Consider the following 21615-nt stretch of genomic DNA (forward strand, 5'->3'; position numbering starts at 1 on the left):
TACCTAAGGACTGTATGCATTCACCAACTATACCCCTCATGATTTTATATACCCTTTTATATTGCAGGTGGTGGGGTGGAGATGTGTCTCTACCAAAGGAGTTGTAAGGCACACCTTCCCTCTGCTAACCTGCAGGTTACCCTTTGGCAAGGTGTAGAACCTGCCTAGACCCCAATCAGGGTCAAAAGAAGCCATGAGAGCAGATAGTGGACGGTTGTATGAGCAGCCGGTGCATTTCACAAGTCCTGGTTATGTGACTACTGACACCAGGCAGACAATCTCTGAAGAGTATCAATAATGGTTGGGGTCACCCTTCTTGTAAAGACACTGCCCAGAAAAAGACAATGGCAAGCCACTCCTGTAGAAAAATTTGCGAAAAACAATCATGGTCACAGAAAGACCATGATCACCCACATCATAGGACACAGCACATAATGATGATGATATAAGATCATTCTCTCTTCCCCCCCCCCCCCATTCTCCTAACTCCAATGAATAAAGTCATAGCCTGCCCAATCTCTCCCTTGAGTCCTGGCAAAACGTGCTCTTAAATATCTTCTGCACTCTTTTGGACCTGTGTCTAGAACTGAACACAGTATTCCAAATGTGCCCCCAGCATTGCTTTGTCTTTGTTACATTAGGGATTCCAGTCACTTTGATCACCCACGGGTATCATTATCACCGCTTGTATTGGGAAGTCATGTTGAAGTGGGAACAGGTTAAAGCTCTGGATAAGACTGTCCTGATGAAGGGTTTCGGCCCAAAACGTTGACTATTACTCTTTACCTGCCCTGCTGAGCTCCTCCAGCATTTTTGTGTGTGTTGCCTTGAACTTCCAGCATCTGCAGATTTTCTCTTGTGAGGCTTCATTACTTAGCGTGGGGTGGACTTTGCTGTCGTGGAGTACTCATCTTTTGGCTGAGATGTGGAATTCCAAATGCTTAGTTGGTGATAGGACATTGTTGGACTTGGGGTGGAAAGGAAATGGAATGAGGAACTAATGGGGCTCAAGTGTGAGTTGTCTAAGAGACATTGTGATAGAGCTTCCTTATCTTTGTTGGTAATCCTATCAGTTAGTATGGGAGGAATTTAAGGTGGGAGGTTATATGGGAGGCAGGGTTTGAGGGTCGGCACAACATTGTGGGCCGAAAGGCCTGTAATGTGCTGTACTGTTCTATGTTCTATGTTTGTCAGGAACTCTGGCCACTCTTTCACACAGAGATAGCAGCTTCTACGATCTGAAGAATGGAAGGGCTGCTCCTCCTGTTGTCTTGATAACTTGTCAGCGAAAGGATCAGATCTTCTCATCACGTTTGTGGACCCTTGCTGTGTGCATTATGTTTGTAGACCTTTGCTATGTACATTTTCGTTGATATACTTCCTGTTTCACCACATTCACAAAACTTCAAAGGCAGTCTGTGATGTGTTGAGGTTTAAATGAAAGCTTTCTCTGCATTGTATGGTGCATCAGTGGCAGTCAGCATTTTTAATACACGCTTGGGGAAATTACAATTTGAGGTCTTAAGCTGAAGACACTGGCTTGTATTTTCTCCTCTTTTCAACCAAAGGATGAAGTCTTTCCACTGACTGATAACTGAACCTCAGTACTGAGTGGGCTGAGGCATCTTTCTACACTCACACTTTCCTTTTCATTTATTGTGAATTCATTTACAAATGGCACGCCAAGCATCATTCAGCAGATAGACGGATGAAACCTATAACACACAAAGGAAAGCATAGGCACGACAATCTCAAATCTGTTCAGGTTAAAGATATTCACCCTAAAGCGATTTTCAAATCAGCACCCAGAGATCTGAGGTATAAACATAGATGAGTACAGCACAGGAACAAGCACTTTGGCTTACAACATCTGTGGCAAACATGATACCGACTTGAGTTATATCACTTCTGCCTTTACATAATTATGCTCTGCGCACCATACATATCCGTGGCCCTCTAAAGGTCTCTGAAATGCCATTATGATATCTGCTTTCACTACTACCTCTGACCATTCCAGGTATCTACCACTTGCTACGTAAAAGAAACTTGCCCAGCACATCGCCTGTAAACTTTCCCCTTCTCGCAGCCAATGCATGCCCTGTAGTACTACTCTGGGGAAACTCCAGACAGCGAGTGGCTGTGGTCAGGATGAAACCCAGGGCAGGCAGTTAGCACTAAGTGTTGTTACACTGTGCCCTCTACATCACAGCTTAACCAAGTGTGAACGCAACAACAGGATACATTTCAGGAGGGAAGAGAATTCGGAGCAGAGAAGTTAGGTTAAAATGTGTTGGTTAGACCAGGTGTCCTAGTCACAAGAACTAGGAACATAAAATGGGAGCAGGAGCCAGCCACATGGCCTGTCAAGCCTGTGCCACAGTTTGACACTATCATGGGCAGCTTATGCTTGCCTCAACTGCTTTTCTCTGCTAGTTCCTCATAACCTTCAAAAATGTCTAAATTATTTCCACCTTAAATATATCTAATGATTGAGTCTCAGCTGCACTCGGGGTCAGAGAGTTCCAGAGACTCACTGTCACCTGACCCAAGATATTTCTCTGTTTAAATTGCACAAATAACCAGCCTGCTACCTTGTATCTATGTTCCACTATTCATAGCTGTCCCACCAGTGAGGACTTATGACACAAAAATAACAGGGTTTTTGTAAACACGAGGAAATCTGCAGATGCTGGAAATTCAAACAACACACACAATATGCTGGTGGAATGCAGCAGGGGAGACAGCATCTATAGGGAGAAGCACTGTTGACGTTTCGGGCCAAGACCCTTCGTCTGGTATAGGAGACAGTGGCCTGGTGCTCCATAGTGGGGTCGTGATCAAGGGGTAAATAAGAGGAGGTATCAGAGAGTTGTCGCTGTGCCTCGGCCAGGTAGAGGTCAGTACGCCAGACTACAACAACTCCCCCCTTATTAGCGGGTTTTATAGTGAGGTTGGGATTGGTGTGGAGGGGGCGGAGAGCAGAGCATTCGGAAGGAGTGAGGTTGGAATTGGAACACAGTGTGGTGAAGTCGAGACGGTTGGTGTCCCATCGGCAATTAGCAATAAAGAAATCCAGAGCAGGCAGAAGACCAGAGCGGAGTGTCCATGAAGAGGAGGAGGGTTGAAGACAGGAGAAGGGGTCATCAGTGGGGATGGGAGAGACCTTATCAAAGAATTATGCTCGGAGATGGAGCTGGCAGAAGAAGAGTTCAGTATCATGGCGTTCACGGAACTCGCTGAGGTGTGGGCAAAGGAGGACAAAGGTGCGGCCCTTACTGAGGACAGAGCGCTGTGCCTCAGAGAGTTGGGAATCTGGATTGGCTTGTCCCAATAAGGCAGAAAAAGGATGGTAGGGGGAAGGAACAAAAGATGTGGACCATACAGAAGAACTAAGCATGGCTAAGGGGTTTTCGTAATTGGTGACTTAAATTTCCCTAATATTGATTAGCACTTCCTCAGTACAAAAGGCTTAGATGGGCAGAATTTGTTAGTTATGTCCTGATGCAATATGTAGACAGGCTGAAGAGAGGAGAGGCCATATGGGATTTGCTAGCAGGTCAGGTGACAGATCTCTTGGTGGGAAAACATTTTGGAGGCATCTCCTTAATCTTTACAACAAAGCCTTAGACAGAGATGAGTAAATGGTATGAGAAGGCATTTATCTGGGGGAGGGTGAATTATACTATTAGGCAGGAACTTGGGAGCATAAATTGGGAACAGATTTACTCAGGGAAATGTATGACAGAAATGAGGAAGTTGTTTGGGGATCTAGATAGGCTTGTCCCAATAAGGCAGAAAAAGGATGGTAGGATGAAGGAACAAAAGATGTGGACCATACAGAAGAACGAAGCATGCCTAAGGCTGAGGAAATATGGATCAGACAGTGCTCCTGACAGTTACAAAGTAGCCAGGAAGGAATTTAAGAATGGACTTAAGAGAACCAGAAGAGGACATGAGAAGGCCTTTGTGAGAAGGATTATGGAAAACCCCAAGGTGTTGAATATGTACATGAAGAACAGGGTAGGATTAATCAGAGATGAAAGAGGAAACATGTGCCTAGAGTTGGACGAGGTAGGGAAGTTCTTAATGAATACTTTGCTTCAATGATTGCCAGTGAGAGGGGCCTTGGCAAATGTGAGGTCAGCCGAGAACAGGCTGATCTGCTGAAACACAGCAATGTTAACAAATGGGAACGAACTTTTGAAAGACATTAAGTAAATCCCCAGGGCCAGATGGATGGGATAAAACCCAGGTCACTATTTGAAGCAAGACAAGAGATAGATGGGCCTGTGTTGATGATCTTTGAATCCACTCTGGCCTCGGGATTAGTACCAGAGGATTGGCTGGTATCAAGTGTCATTCCTTTGTTCAAGAAAGATAATAGAGATAACCTGGGAATTATAGACCAGCGGGTCTTAGTCTGCTGTGCCCAAACAGTTGGAGAGGGTTCTTAGAGACAGGAATTCTGAGCATTTGCAGAAATATTGTCTGATTAGGGATAAACAACATAGCTTTCTGAGGAGCAGGGCAAGCCTCACAAGCCTGATTGAATTCTTTGAGTAATTGACGAAACTTATCAATGAAGACAAGGCAGTGGTGGATATGGATTTCAGTAATAAAGCATTTCAAAAAGCTTCCCCCTGTTGGCTCATTCAGAAAGTCGGGAAGCATGGGATCCAAGAAAACTTGGTTCTGTTGATTCAGAATTGGTGTGGCCACAGAAGACAGAGGGTGATGGTAGATGGTTGGATTCTCCCTGGAGGTTGGTGACCCATGATGTTCCACAGAGATCTTTTCTAGAACCCTGCTCTTTCCAATTTTTATAAATGATTAGATTTGAGGAAGTGACTACAGAGGAAAACAGAATACAGGGTTTAATGGTAACTGTGTGGAGGAACAGGGGGATCTTAGGTTTTACGTCCATAGATCCCTCAAATTGTCACACAACTTGATAGGGTAGATAAGAAGACCATTGTGTGTTAGCCTTCATTAGTTGGGTTATGAGTTCAAGAGCTGTGACATAATGTTGCTGCTCTATAAAACTATTGTTAGACTTTCAGTATTGTGGTTACCTTCCTATAATGTGGGTTGCCTCATTATAGGAAGGATATGGGAAGCTTTACAGAAAATGCAGAGGAGATTTACCTGGAATATGCCTGGATTAGAAGGCATATCTGACCGGGATTGATTGAGCAAACTAGGATTTTTCTCTTTGGAGGGAAAGAAACAAGAGGTGGTTTGACAGAAGTATTCAAGATGATAAAAGGCCTAGATTGAGTAGACAGCCAGAGACTTTTCCCCAGGGAGGAAGTGACTAATACAAGAGGGCAAACATTAATGTGTTGGGGGAAAGTACAGGGGGACTGTCAGAGTTTTTTACACAGAGAGTGATAGGTGCACTGCTAAGGATGGTGGTAGAGCCAGATACATTAGGGACAGTTCAAAGATGCTTAGACAGGCATATGGATGAAAGACGAATGTAGAGCTATGCAGGAGGGAAGGGTTAGATTGATCTTGGAGTAGTTTAAGGGAATGGCATAATATCATGCATATATCAGCATCTACTCTTTCAGTCCCTCTCAGAATCTTAAATGTTTAAATCAAGCCATGTCTCATTCTAATAAATTTCAAGGAACATAGACCCAATCTGTCTAGCCTCTTTTCCCAGGGACTCGCCTCATAATTCTCATTTGGACTGTTACCAGTGCTATTATATTCCTTGTTTAATTAAAGCAACAAAAGCTGTGCACAGTATTTGGGTGTAGTTTCACCAACCCCTGGTACAAATACAGTATAACCTCCTGTTTGCCTTTTTAACTACTTCTCGGCCCTACAAAGATTCTGATGGTGAAAATCAGCAAATCCAGCAGCATCTGTAGGAAGAAAGAGTTGTGGTACTTTGGGTAAAAAGAAAGCTACATCTGGACTTCTTGTGCCTGCCTGCTAAATTATTATGATTCACATGTTGGATCACCTTTCAGACCTATCTCTCTTTTACCTAAGGGCAGAAGTGTTTTGAAAAGAGATGCAGAAAGGCATTACAAATACAATGGAAGAAATTTTATTTCTTAATTTGCTTCTCCTGAAATTTATAGATAGCATTTGAGCTATGCTTAGCCACATTGAAAGCAGAAATCAGCTGAAGGGGCATTAACCTTTTTGGAAAAATTGCTTGGTCCTCAAACTCTGCTTATATCGGATGTTATTTAATAAGATGTATTACCTTCTTCAAAACAAAATAACTTTGCTTGCAACACATTGAAAGCAAAGTAAACGGGGAAATTGGTTTCTTATTGTCAAAAATACAGGGTAAAATGAAAGACAGTTTTGTGTTCCATCCATTTCATCATCCATTTCAACATAGCGGTGCCTGGAAGCAGTGGAAGTTAAAAATCGAATCCACAGAAAAAATGCTACATGTACAGAGAAAGTATTTTTCAGGCAGACAATGAGGTGTAGGGCCATAATGAGTTAGATTGTGATGTCTTTACTTCATCATACTAGGGAAACTATTATATTGTCTTATAACAGTGGATAGAAGCTATTCTTGAGCCTGCTGGCACGTACTTTCAAGCTTTTCTATTTTCTACCTGATTGGAGGTGAGAGAGAATGCCCAGGGTGGGAGGGGAGTTTGATTATGTTGTCTGCTTTACCAAGATACTCAGAAATATGGAGTCTCACTCTGAGACAAAGTACATACGTATATGTTGCTATACATTACACTATATATTTTCTTGCAGGCATTTGCAGAAAAAAATACAACAGAATTTTATTTCAAAAAAACTATACATGAACAAAGACTGGCAAACGACCAATATGCAAAAGAAGACAAAGTGTACAAATAAAGATAATACTAAGAACATGAATTTCAAAGAGTTCCTGAAAGTGAATGAGTTTAGAGTTGTGTGAATGAAATTATCTGTGCCATTTTGTGAATCTGCTGTTCTAGGGGGAGTTAGTGGTGTTTGATCATAAGGCTTTTGTGTCTCCGGCCTAGTGGTAGTCATGATGAGAGGGCCTGGCCTAGATGGTGAGGGTCTTTGATAATGGATGCTGCTTTCCTGCGGCAGCACTCCATGAAAAGGTACTAAATGATGGGAAGCCTTTCACTGTGATGGACTGGGCTGTGTCCACCTCTTTCCTTTCCGTTACTGGGCATTGGTGTTTCCATAGTAGGCCATCTCCACTCTGTAGAGGTTTGTCTCCACTCTATAGACATACGATATTTATGCAAAATTCTAAGGAGGTAGAGGTGCTGGCTTGCCCTTTGAAATGACTTATACTGCATGTAATGGTCCCAAGATTGCTCTCCTGATATGTTAACAATAAGGAAGTTAAAGCTATTGACCCTCTCCAGCTCTGATCCCTTTAATGAGGACTGCCTTATAACCTCCTGCTTCTTCTTCCTCTAGTCAATAATCAACTGCCTTTGAGTGAGAGGTTGTTGTAGCATAACTCAGCTAGATTTTCAGTCTCTCTCCTACATGCCAATTTGTTGCCACCTTTGATGTGGCCAACAAAAGTGGTGTTGTCAGTGAGCAAGTGAGTAGAAGAGGAGTCTAAGCACATACTCCTGTAGTACACACCCTTGTGCTAATGGTGAGAGTGGAGGAGATATTGTTGCCAGTCTGAACTAACTGGGGTCTGCCAGTGAAAAAAGTGAGGATTTGTTTGCATAGGGAGATGGGAGGCCCAGGTCTAATAATAGTATTGAATGGTGACGTGTAGCCCATGAAGAGCAACGTGACATATGGATCTACATTGTCCATGATATGCTGAGCTGTGCCCACAACTCTGCAATTCCTTGCTGATAGACCATAAGACATAGGCCATTTAGCCCATCGAGCTCTGCCATTTTTTTCATAACTGATTCTGGATCCCACTCAACCTAATACATCTACCTTCTCGTTGTATCCTTCGATGCCTTGACTGAACAGGAAACTATCAACTTCCACTTTAAGTATACACACAGATATGGCCTCCAGCACAGTCTGTGGCAGAGCATTCCACAGATTTACTACTCTGTGGCTTAAAAAAAATGTCCTCCTTACCTCATTTCGAAAAGGGTCACCTCTCAATTTTGAGACTGTGCCCTCCAGTTCTGGATACCCCCACCACAGGAAACATCCTCTCCACACACACCAGATTGTGGTCAATAGGTTAAGACATCAAGGATCCAGTTGCAAAGAGAGGTTTTGAGTCCCAGGTCTAGGAATTCGGAGATAAGTTTGCTTGGAATTAAAGTATGGAAGGTGGAGATGCAGTCAATAATCTATAGTCCAACATGGGTATCTTTACTGTCCAGATGCTCCAGAGGGATAAATTTAGAGAGATGGCAGCCGCTGTGGAGAATTGCATTGGGATGAGGTTGTCTGGAATACTAAGCTGATGTCTGTCATGACCACCCTTTTGAGTCACATCCTAATATTAGATGTCAGACTCACTGGGTCGTGGTCAAGGTTGACATCTTGCCACATGGTCAACAGGGTACATTCCAAACAGTACTCTAAATAAGAAAAGCCAAGAATAAGAGACCTTGGCACTTACCAGCTGAAGGCTTCAAAAGTTGAAAGCAAAATTGTTATCAAAGTACATATATGTTACCATAAACAACCCTATGATTCATTTTCTTATGGACATAATCAATAAACCTATAGAGTAATAACTATAACAGAATCAATGAAAGACCACCCAAATTTGATGTTCAACCGGAGTGCTGAAGACAACAGACTGTTAAGAAAATCCAGGATTTTCAAGAAGGTATCAAGGCCAAGGTCTTGCAGCTTATTAATCAGTTTTGATGGGATGATAGTATTGAAAGCTGAGCTGTAGTCGATAAAGATGTATGCAATTTTGCTGTCCAGATGTTCCAGGTCTGTGAGATGGCACTCTGCTGTGGACCTGTTGCTCTTGTAGGCAAATTAGAGCAGATCTAAGTTACTTCTCAAGCAGGAATTGAAATATTTCATCGCCAACCTCTCAAAACACTTCATCACTGTGGATGTAAGTGCTACTGGACGATAGTCATTGATGCAAGTCACCATGATCTTCTTAGGCACTGGTATAATTGAAGCCTGCTTGAAGCAGCTGGGTACCAAACTCTGCCTAAGCAAGAGGTTAAATATTCTAGTTAATCAGCACAGGTCTTTGGCACTTGGCCAAGTACCCAGACTGGGCCAGGAGCTTTTTTGTGGGTTCACCCTCCTGAAGGCTGCTCACACATCAGCCTCAGGGACTGAAATCATATGATCACAGGTGGATGCAAATAGTAACGATTTTTTTATCAGCAGTACTTAACAGGAGCTCTCTGGGTTACAAGCACCTGACATGAGCAGCCTATACATACAAACTCTTGGGGAGACTGGCGGAACAGATGAGTATAGATTTGCTGGCTGCTATGGGGCTGCAAGCATCATAGAGAGAATGAGACATTTGCACATGCCTTTTGTCTCCCACCCACCCCCTAGCTGGGTTGAACTGAGCAGAGCTGTGAAAGCAGCTGGCAGCCACTCTTCCCCCATTCTCTCCAACTCTTTCAGTGCTCGTCTCTCCCCACAGTTTTTGTGACCTACCAGCAGTCTGGCAGATGGGAACTGGGGCATTGTCTGAATTCATAATGTATATTGTAAATATAATCACTACACATCGCTCTACATTGTGTGTAACCTTGGAGATAAGTAAGTGTCCAGAAATGGGGAGAGCAAACACCCTGAGAGGGTGATAGAGCTAAGGAGATCGTGGCACTGAGCTTCTGATGAATGTTACCAGAAAGGGTAGGAGAATGGGTGCGGAGTTCTCTTTTGTTTGACTACATAAAAGATACTTTGTTATATGTGTTACATACTTTTTTACTATTCAGGTAAATGCAAAAACCCTCGACCAGAAATTTGCATATATTCAGGTAACGTTTGTTGAACCGTATCTTGATGAGACAGAGCTGCCAGAACGGAAGACCCACTTTGAGAGAAACCACAATATCACACGATTCGTCTTTGAAACGCCATACACGTTATCTGGGAAGAAGCAGGGTGGAATTGAAGAGCAGTGCAAACGGCGAACAATTCTGACAAGTAAGAATGAATTTGCCACTGTAAGGTAGAGACAAAACTACAGGAATGATAAACAGTTAAAAATGGGATAGTTCCACCAATTGATGATAGTCTGCCATGACATTCTGAGCATTAATGGTGAACCAGAATTGTAAACACTAAATCCAGTCTGGCAGATAAATGCAGATGGTTAGCATTATGCTTTGAAGAAACGTTATGTACATTGCTGTTTCCTTTCTTCCAGCTCACTCACTCCCCAATATCATGTCCAACCCAAGAAGCAGCCTCGTGTATCCCCCCACGCAATCAAATGTCTCTAGATATGCAGTCACCTTTGCTGCCTCTTTGCTTATTTATTGTAAACTCTTGTGACAAGTATATGTTTGCCATTTCAGAGGAGTGTACTCAAACTAAACACAAAATTCACATCTAGCCTCATGAGCTACATTCAAGGAGCTTTATGACAAACTATACAGTAATCAGCTACAGCCAAGTAAGTATTCCTTCCCGTGTCAGAATTAACTCCATTCTCTTGTACTCCATGCTGAGGGAACATGTCATTCCATTACCACCTTCCCTCACTATTTTTATGCCCTTTGCTGCTGGCCATTCATTTGTATCCCTTGACTTTGTCGTACATCCATTATTCTGGATTGACTTCTTTTCACCAGTTGCCTGTTCATTGAGCCAATCTCTTTGTCATCTCCTGCTTCCTATAGCTTTCTGCTTTACTGTTGATCACGGCGGAAATCATAAGCAAATCTCTTCATCAGGACCCCCGTATTCATGGGTACAGTAGCGCACTGAGTAAGTAATTAGACTAGCAGCTAGAATTGTACACTGTTAATTCCAAGAACTAAGTTTAACCATGACCAAGGAAGCTAGGGAGAATCAAATTTAAAATGCTACCATCAGGAAAGATAACAATGAATTCTACTGGTTCTTTAAACAAAAGAGACATCTGGTTCACAATCATCTTACTTTGAGGGCATCCTGCTTTTCATCCAGTCTGACTCACATAACTCTTAAACCACATGCCTCAGTTTAGGGGAATGAAGGTTGAGCAATAAATGTTGGTATTGTAAGTGACATTCATGTACCGTGTGCAGAGATAATGGTGTTCAAACAAAACCCCACACAGTACCCTCCAATCACTATAACACATGTTCAGGGTTACCATTATCTTTCTATCTCAGAAATATCTTGGATCCAATTTGCTGGTTCCATTGGTCAATGTGTCATTCAGTCATTTCACCAAGGACCCTGAAATCAAACTTATAACCCTGATTCACACTGCTTGTTACTTCATAACATAATGCAATGATTAGAGAGACACAGTCCCCTCAAGAAAAACATTTCTGCCCTGACTCATCTCTGCATTTTTAAATATTTATTCTGTCCTTGAGAACATTTTCTGATGATCTGTTTAACACTAATGTTGGACTTGGGGTCTGTTTCTCTGTGGAACTCTGCTGCCTGTCTGCTAGTCTTCCAACACTACGTCTTCAACTAGAGAGTACTGGCAAATGATGACCAGAGGCTGCTGTTACCTCCCTTGCTTCTTTAAAGAGTGTTGCCTAGATTTTACCTGGGCCTAGTAATTTATCCACTTTGCAAGATAAAGGACTGAATAACCATTTATATTACTTCACACCTTCCCTCCTTATCGTCAATGCCTGCTTCATCTTCCATTCTTGTGAAGAGCAAAGTATTGAGAATAGGCCAACCTGTTAGGAAGGACTGTTCTCTAGTCTCAGCATGGAAACAAGCCACTCAGCCCCTCATATTGATGGTACCCATCTGTGTTTTCCAGCACGACCTGTTAAAAGGAAAGAGGATTACAAGGGAAATGAATCACCTTGGCATAAAGGTGATTTGTTCACTGTGTAATCCTCTTCCCTTTTAACATATTTGGAAAACAGATTGATATTTATTTTATTTTCTCTATCTGCATTTCTTCTGCATACTTTTTGTACATCAGTTTGATTCATATGTTTCCTACCTATATTCTACTAAGTTTGTTGACACTAAAGCAATTTTGGAGATTTCGATTATATAAAAAGAAAATAAAGTATGATGTTTATCTTTGTTACAGAAATTGCAAGACTACATAATCTTTAAAGAAAAATTTTGTGATTATAAGATTAAGTTAAATTGCCAAAAATGCAGTTCTGTTGTTGAATCCTGTCATAATTGAATGAATTACAAATCCTTGATCATTCTGGAAGTTTAAAAACTGCAGATACTCAAAATCTGATACAAAACTAAAACACTAATTAGGTAAGGCAGCATCTTTGGAGAGAGAAGCAGAGTTAACATTTTAGGTAATTTGCTCTAAAATCTTTTGTCAGTTCTGAACAAGGATCTCCAACCTGAAATGCTAACTCCGTTTCCCTCTCTGTAAACCTACATAGTTTTGTTTTTGACTCAATTGACTAGTAGTGTATTTCCATGCTGGGAAACACTCCAGAGGGCAGCTAAGGGTTAAGCAATGTCTGTGCGGGACTGGAATCAGTTGTTAGCCAAACCCGGTTAAATTGGCCAGTATCCAAGCAGAATAATTGACAATTCATGAAAACTTTACAGCTTTTTGATAGCTTTATAAACAATAATTTTTTTGTCTCAGATAGTTAACTATACAATAACTTCCACATGCCCTGGCTCTTCAATAACAAGCTCTTTGTCCTAACTTGTCTAAACTGTACCTAAGTGAGTAAACATGAGATTCTGCAGATACTGGAAATCTAAAGTAAAACATACAAAATGCTGGAGGAACTTAGCAGGTTGGGCAGTATCCACGGAAAAGATTTTGCCAGTGAAATAGACTATTTCTTTCTTTCCATGGACGCCGCCCGACCTGCTGAGTTCCTCAAGCATCTTGTATCTGTTTCTCCTACCTAAGCTGGCCTGTATTTGGTCCAAATCCCTCCAAACCTTTCCTATCCATATACCTGTCCTAAAGAATTTTAAGTATTGCATTACCCATTCCTACCACTTCCTCTGGCAGCTTTTCTTATATGCTTCCAATTCTCTGTATTCAAGTCTTCTCTCAATTTAAACCTTTACCCTCTGGTGTAGGTTTACCCAGAGAAAAAGATGTGGCCATTCACCCTTTCCAAGTCCTCAAGTTTTCTCAGGTCACCTCTCCACCTGCTACACTCACAGGACAAAAAAAACCTAAACTATACAGTCTCTCCTTGTAACTCAATCCCTCCAGCCCCACTTGCATGTCTCCAGCCCCAATTACATGCCTATGAAAATGTTTGAGCCTTTTGCAGCTTTGCATCCTTCCTATAGCCATGCAACTAGAATTGAACACAATACTCTGTGTGTGGTGTCATGACATCCCAACTGTCCACTCAGTGGCTTAACCAATTAAGGCATGCATGCCAAATGCCGCCTTCACCCTATCTATCTGTGTCTCCAATTTCAGGAAACAATGTACCTCTATCCCAAGGTTTCTCTATTCCAAAATTATGCTTCAGGACCCTGCCATTTACTGTGAATTTCCTGCCCTGGTTTAACCACTAAATGTAACAGTTGGCACTTGTCTCAATTACACTCTGTCTGCCCACTTTCCCATTAGATTTCAAACCTTGATCTAGTCAGCCAGGTGCTCCTGCTTTGTAACACGGACATGGTTCAAAACATCACTGTTCTCTCGCCTGAGCATTCCATGACCTTTTCCACAGGAGAAATACTCATTTCAGACCTCACCCATCTCCTGTGGCTCCACAGATTGACAACATACTGATCGTTAAAGGAGTGTATTCTGTCCCTGGTAACCCTCTTACTCTTAATATAATTATGAAGTCTCTTTGGATTCTCCTTCACCTATCTATCAAAACTATCTTGCATCCTCTTTTTGCTCTCATGCATTTACCTTAAGCTATAAAGCAATACATATTTGTTTTGAAATTTATCTTCTGGTGTTGAATTTTTGGGCTGCTGCACGTGGATATAAACTGGCACACTCTGGCGAGCTACTTCAGAGCTCTCAATTACCATTTGAGTGACATGACGACTGTAGCCCTTGAACCACAAAAGAGTTAATGCCACGTATCCAGCTGGATATATACAGGTGGCATCAATTGTTATAGAATGATTCACCATTTGGTTTTCAGTTTGAGCCCAAAAACATATTCAGATTCAGTCATCATTGAAACATTCAGTGAAATGTGCCAATTCCATTAATATCTAAGGATATGCTGGGGACAGTCGCAAGTGCCACCACATGTAACATGCCCAGTAGTGAAAAGAAACTTTCCTAGTATATTAATTTCATATTTACGATCAGCTTTTGGGATAAATATTTGGCTTAGTTCCTTCATGTGGTGGAGCAGCCTGCAGTAATTGAACAGCTGATCTGTTTCTTTGATGGCCAGTTATTAGACCGTTTGGTTTAGTTGCCACGTCTCTGCCTGCAGCCCCAAGCCCAGCATAAGGAAGTAATTAGCTCCAGATACTTCTCCAGTTGCCTCAGAGTCTGGCTGAAAGGTTCTGCAGCAGGATGACATGACTTTGTTGCAATTGCCCACAGCAACACATTCTTTCCCATATGTGAAGAAACGGATTGCAGTCATGCATGAGCAGCAGGTGGAACTGAAGCCCATGGATGTGGCCATCGATGAGATGAAGGACAGAACGGCAGAGCTTCAAAAATTGTGCAATTCGAATGGACTGGACATGATCCAACTCCAGCTCAAGCTTCAAGGCTGTGTTTCCGTGCAAGTGAGTACTGACCCAGGTGACGTTCTTAACCCTGCGAACTTGGTTCATGCTAAATATGTACTAATTTATAACAAGGCATCAAGAAACTGATGTCTTTGATGACCATGTATACTGCGTAGTCCTGGAACTTTCCCTCAGTTTCATTTACTGACACTTCTACTGCGGAAATGCTAGCCATGAAAAATTCTCCAACTCTCTTAGGTGGGATTTCTGTCTGACTCCTTTCATATTTTCTGGTTCCTTCCCATTTTTGATTAGACGGCTCCATAAACCTCAGAATCATCACAACTCAGGCCTAAGCTCTCTGGCAATCCAGCCTTTGCCAGCCCCTCTGCAGCTGAAGGCTAGCTTGTTTTCTCACATTCCCAGTTCTGAAAAAACCTGAAATGTTAATCATTTCTCCCCCCCACCACCACCTCCTGACACAAGTCGACCAGCTAAGTGTTTACAGGGTTTTCTGTTCTTCAGATGGGGAGGCAATAATTTTAAGGGTAGGAGTTTTAATGAATCGGAAGTAGTTTTTCTGCCTTCTTGATTTCTGGAAAGTAGTGGATCCTGATCAGATCTTGTTAGTGTGTGTTCATTTTTCTTTTACTCCCCAGGCATGTCCTTAACCTTCACCTACACAGTCAGTCCCAAGGATTGTACTACTGTACTGATTTTCCTTCTCCAGGTTTGAGATCCCTGGCTCTTTTTTCCTAATTGTACCAGCCGGCAACCTTCAGCAATACTTGAGATAAAGCAGTATTATCTGCAGTTTTCCATCAGCGGAGACAATAATTACTTGGCTGCATCCCTACAGCCCTTCCTGCATGTTCAGAAGAATGGAATTACTGTGCAGGTTGATGTGGGAGTTGTCGCCATGACATTCTGCTGTTTAAATTCTGTGTTCAGTGACAGGACAGGCAGCAAGTGCAGTATCTTTGTGTCAGCCCGAAGCGTCGACTACTTCTTCTTATAGATGCTGCCTGGCCTGCTGCGTTCCACCGGCATTTTGAGTGTGTTGCAGTATCTTTGTGTTCTTTTCAGGGTATCTGTGAACTTGTCGAGACCTATACAGCATGAAATCAAGTCTTTCAGTCCATCATGTGCTCACTGACCATTAACCACTCTTTTGCGCTAACCCCATTTTATTCTCTCCGTATTCTGAGTTTTACCCCAGATTGTCCCACACATATATGCACTAGGGGAACTTACAGCAGGCAGTTAAGCTACAGACCCAAACAAAAGAGAATCTGCAGATGCTGGAAATCCAAGCAACACACACAAAATGCTGGAGGAACTCAGCAGGCCAGGCAGTATCTATGGGGAAAAAAATACAGTTGTCATTTCGGGCTGAGACCCTTTGGCAGGACTGCAGAAAAAAAGATGAGGAGTAGATTTAAAAGGTGGGGGGGAGGAGGGGAGAGAGAAACACAGGGTAATGGGTGAAACTGGGAGGGGAGGGATGTGACCTACTGACCCACATGTCTTTGGAACATGGGAGGAAACTAGAGTAGATAGAGGAAATGCACACAGGTGCAGGAGCAACATGCAGAACCCACATGTACAGAACCTGACTCACCCTCATGCCACCCTAATTTGTTGGCACTTGAATGGAGTTAAATTGACCTTTCTGACAGCAGTAAGGCTTTTTCACCTTTTGAGGACCAGGTTCATTAAACTGACCTTCAATTGTTCCTTCCAATGGGAGCTAAAGGATCGACAGCTTAAGGAAGTTCAGGGTGTTCCCCTTGATGTGTAGGTCCAATGTTTATAAAGCAGCCAAGCCTTGAAAGTACAGGCGACACAAGAAACTGCAGTGGCAGGAATCTACAGCGAGAAAACAAGCTGCTGGGTCTGGCAACTTTGGTGGAGGGAAATGGATAGTCTGCATTTCTGGCTGAAACCCTACATCACATCTGGAAGAGTGGAGTGGAGATGGTCAAGATAAAAAGGTGGAGTAAGAGCTGGCAGGCAATAGGTGGATCTGGGTGAGGAGTGGATGAGTAGGTGAGGGAGGGGATACTGACAAGGTGATAAATGGACATAGCAAAGAGGTGATGTAATCAGGATGCTGAATGGAATAAAGTAAGGGAGGGGTAGTGGGCAGATGGTACGGTGGGGTGACGGGAACAGAGGACCAGTGGGAGGAGAAGTTTGTTTGAGTAGGTGTGGAGGGGAAAATAAACCTGTAGATGAGAGTTGTGGGGGGGTGGGGGTGGGGATTTGGACAAGGGTCTGGAAAAAAGAGTGTGTTGGAAAGATGAGGAAAAAATAGAAGGATAAAGAAAAGGGACAGGTTATCTGAAATTTTAAAATATGTTTTTCATATAGGCTGGCTAGGTGGAATATCGGGCTGCTCTTGATGGTTTTTGAACATGTAGGAGCAGGCTATTTGGTGCTTCAGACCTGCTATCCCATTCAATGTGGCGATCCTGATCACCCACCATCTCCTGATCATAACATCTGCTTTCTCCTTGAATAGATTTTTTAACACCTTTGTGCGGGCATTTCTTCTGATCTTTGGATTTTCTCTCCCATGTCCTGAGTACTGATCACTGCATTCATTGGAAATGTTTCCTGTGCCTAGTATGAAAATTCCTATTCCAACTCATACCATTCTTTGAAATCCCTCACCTGAACACCAATGAATATGCACCCAGTGGCTACTGAATATAAAGTCATGTTCTTCTGCTGATAGCCCATCCATCCACCTCAAGGTGTGACATGTTGTGTGTTCAGTGATGTTCTTCTGCACACCACTGTTGTGATGCCTGGTTATTTGAGTTACTGTCACCTCCCTGTCAGTTTGAATCAGTCTGGCCATTCTCCTCTGACCTCATTAACATGGTATTTTCGGCGACAGAACTGCTGCCCACCGGATGGTTTTGTTTCTCGCACCATTCTCTGTAAAGTCTAGAGACTGCTGTGTGTGTGCAAATCCCAGGAGTTTCAGAGATACTCAAACCACCCCATCTGGAGCTAACAATAATTCCACTGTCAAATTCACTTAAGTCCCATTTCTGATGTTTGGTCTGAACAACAACTGAAGCTTTTGACCATGTCTAGATTTTTTTATGCATTGAGTTGCTACCACATGATCAGTTGGTTAGATATTTGCATTAACGAGCGGGGGTACCTAATAAAGTGGCCACGGAGTGTAGTCTGAAGTGATATAATCTCTCCTCATCTACCACATCTGACATCTCTACAGCACTGGAACAGGTTATTTGATTACTTGTTTTATCGCATGCTTTGCACAAGTTTCTGAATGGAAATTACATAGCAATTGTTTGACCCGAGAGTGATTTGGGATATTGAGGGTCTGAAATGCACTAAGTAAAGCCAAGGGTCCCCTCCAACACCACATACACCAATGATATTCAAATACCAAAAAATCAATTTGAATTGAATTGACTTTATTATTTACATCCTTCATATACATGAGAAGTAAAAATCTTCACGTTACATCTCCGTCTAAATGTGCAATTTATAGTAATTTATAATACATTTTATGTACAACAGGATAGTCAATATCACATAAAAGTACAGTTGCGTCACCATGAATTAAGTGGTCTGATGGCCTGATGGAAGAACTGATGGCTTTTATGCTGTGGTACTGTTTTCCAGATGGTAGCAGCTGAGGTGCCTTCTTCACCACCCAGCCAGTACATACAGACCACATGAGATCCTCAGTGATATGTATGCCGAGGAATTTAAAGCTGTGCACCCTCTGAACCCCAGCTCCATTGATGTCAATTAGCCTGTCTCCATTCCTCCTGTAATCCACAAACAGCTCCTTTCTCTTTGTGATGTTGAGGGAGACATTGTTTTCTTGACACCACTGCGTCAGGGTGATAACATCTTTCTGTAGGCTGCCTTGTTATTATTTGAGATTAGGCCAATCAGTGTAGTGTTGTCAGCAGATTTAATTAGCAGCTTGGAGCTGTGGGTGGCGACACAGTCATGTGTATACAGAGAGTAAAGGAGGTGGCTTAGTACACATCTTTAGTGGGCACCTGTGTTGAGGGTCAGAGAGGCAGAGGTGAGGGAGCCCACTCTTACCACCTACCGATGAACTGACAGGAGGCCCGGAATCCAGCTACACAAGGCAGGGAGAAGCTCGAGGACTCCGAGCTTCTTGTTGAGCCTGGAGGGAATTATGGTGTTGAATGCTGAACTATAGTCCAAGAACAGCATTCTCACATAAGCATCCTCCTTCTCCAGATGTGTAGGAACGGTATGTAGAGCAGTGGCTATTGCGTCATCTGTTGATTGGTTGTGCCAGTAGGTGAATTGTAAGGGGTCCAGTGTGGGTGGTAGCATGCTGCAGATGTAGTCCTTGACCAGCCTCACAAAGCATTTGCTTATCATTGAGGTGAGTGTGATAGGACGCCAGTCATCCGGACATGTGGCCTTGGTCTTTTTAGGTACTGCAACAATGGTGGATGTTTTGAAGCAGGAGGGCACTCTACCATTACAAGAAAATAATAGGATGTATCTAATTCTACTTACGACCTAGAGACCCAGCATTGCTATTACAACTGAAGTGTCTTAACCTCCTGACCAGGCTTCAAAATGTACAGAAAACCTTCCTTTATTTTTACTAAGTCTAGTGAATATTTTTAAGCCAGATATTCAGTTTATAGCTGATACTTGACCATACATAACCTAAAGCATTGTACTGATGAATATATTTGGCTCTGTTACAGGTAAATGCCGGTCCATTGGCCTATGCAAGAGCGTTCTTGGATTACAACAAATCACTCAAGCTCCCAGCCAAGAAAGTGAAGCAATTGAAGGAAATATTCCGGTTAGTGAAGGGAGAGAAAATTTACAAAATTGAATGTGGACCTTGCACACATGCTGTTAATGTCTTTGGTACAAAAAAATGGACTTCCTCGACTTTCCTCAAAGGTCTTTCCTAATTTCTCTCTTTTGTGTTATTTCCTACACTGCCATTACCATCCACTCCTCCCCTTCCCCTCCACTCCTCCACCTCCACTCCACTCCTCCCCCTTTCCCCGCGCCCTCCCCCACCCAGAAATCAGAAAAAGCTGGAAATGGTGGGGCAGGCATTTTTTGAAGTTTCAATGTTTATCATATTAAAGACCTTCAATCCACCTGTTATCCAAAATTTACAAATCTCCATCCACTGCTAACTTGATGATAATTACCCTGGGAACAATAACATAATCAGAGGTTACTCCTCCCTGTGTTATGAGCTGTACATAAAGAAATCAGATACTTCATGCCTTATTGATTGCAAATACCAGTGTCTGCACTGTAGATGATTACAACATGTCATTAAGTGTTAATCAGTAACAATTACTGGAATATAAATTATCTCGTTTGCTAAATTGCATCATAAAATGCAGATCCAGCAGGGTGAGGATTTTATTAATGACAACACCTCATGTTTCTGCATAAGTTTAATGTGACTTTGTATTTCCTTTTAACATAGGAGGCCATTTGGCCCATTGCAAATATGCTAGCTCTTGGATTCCATTATGCAAGAACCCGTTCTCTCACCTACTACTTACCATTAGCTATCTGAAATGGGTAACTAATCCATGAACCAGCTTAACTTTAGGCAACAGGAACACCCAGAAGAAACCCACGTGGTTACAAAGGGAGCATACAAACTCCACTCAGACAGCGCCAGAGATCAGAATCAAACCTAGGTCTGTGAAGCACTAACTGCTGCAGGAGGTCTAGTGAGAGGAGCAATGGATGACATTGCTTTGTAAACAATGGCATGAATACTGAGGCCAGTATCATCTTTCTTTGACAGAGTCATTGACAGGCCAACGGTAAATTCTCTTCTAATCATCTGATAGCTAGGTTTCTGGAACTTGATCTATTATTGTTGTATTTCAAAGTTCAAAGTAAATTTATTGTCAAAGTACATATATGTCACCATACACAATCCTGGGATTTATCTTCTTGCCTGCCAACTCAATCTATAATAATTTCTGAAAGATGGCATCAACTTGGGTGTTCAACCAGTGTGCAAAAGGCAACAAGTGTGCGCAAATGCAAAAAGAAAGAAATATAATAATACATAAATAAGCAATAAATATTGAGAACGCAAGATGAAAAGTCATTGAAAGTGACCCATTGGCTGTGTGTGCATTCAGTGATGGGGTAAGTGAAGTTGACTGAAGTTATCCCCTTTGGTTCAAGAGCCTGGTGGTTAAGGGGTAATAACTATTCCAGAAACTGATGGTGTGAATCCTGAGGCTCCTGTACCTACATCCTGATGGCAGAGCAACAATAGCTGATGATCTGGGTGCTGAGGGTCCTTGATGATGGATGCTGCTTTCCTGTGACAGCACTCCATAAAGATATGCTTACTGGTGACGAGTGCTTTACCTGTGATGGACAGTGCTGTATCTACTACCTTTTGTAGAATTTTACATTCAATGTTATTGGTGTTACAGCCTGCCAATATACTCTGTACTTCACATCAAAAGAAGCTTGTCAAAGTTTTAGATGTCATGTGGAATCTTTGCAAAATTGTAGGGAAGTGGAGACGCAGCTGTGCTTTCTTCTTGATGGCACTTATGTGCTGGGCTCAGAAAAGATCATCTGAAATGATAGCACTGAGGAACTAAAAGTCGCTGACCCTATCCATTTGATCCACTGATGGGGACTGGTTCAGAGATCTCTGGTTTCCTCCTCCTGAAATCAATTATCAGCTCCTTGGTCTTGCTGACATTGAACAAGAGGTTGTTGTTGTGGCACCATTCAGCTTGATTTTCAATCTCCCTCCTCAATGCTGACTCATCACCACCTTTGATTCAGCTTAGGACAGTGCTGTCTTCAGAAAACTTGAATATGGTATTGGAG

At 42.4% G+C, this 21615-nt stretch overlaps 1 protein-coding gene across 2 annotated transcripts in view; it reads left to right on the plus strand.

The window, feature by feature from the left end:
- The window catches only part of dock11 (dedicator of cytokinesis 11), a 307563-nt gene that overhangs the window by 268733 nt on the left and 17215 nt on the right, over window positions 1–21615 (plus strand). For both annotated transcript variants that reach the window (XM_059977401.1, XM_059977402.1), the window contains exons 49-51: window positions 9861–10071; window positions 14591–14781; window positions 19476–19576. In XM_059977401.1, coding sequence (XP_059833384.1) covers window positions 9861–10071; window positions 14591–14781; window positions 19476–19576 — 503 coding nt within the window. The remainder of the gene's footprint in view (window positions 1–9860; window positions 10072–14590; window positions 14782–19475; window positions 19577–21615) is intronic.

The sequence above is a fragment of the Hypanus sabinus genome, chromosome 8, assembly GCF_030144855.1.
Source record: "Hypanus sabinus isolate sHypSab1 chromosome 8, sHypSab1.hap1, whole genome shotgun sequence".
NCBI classification, from domain to species: domain Eukaryota; kingdom Metazoa; phylum Chordata; class Chondrichthyes; order Myliobatiformes; family Dasyatidae; genus Hypanus; species Hypanus sabinus.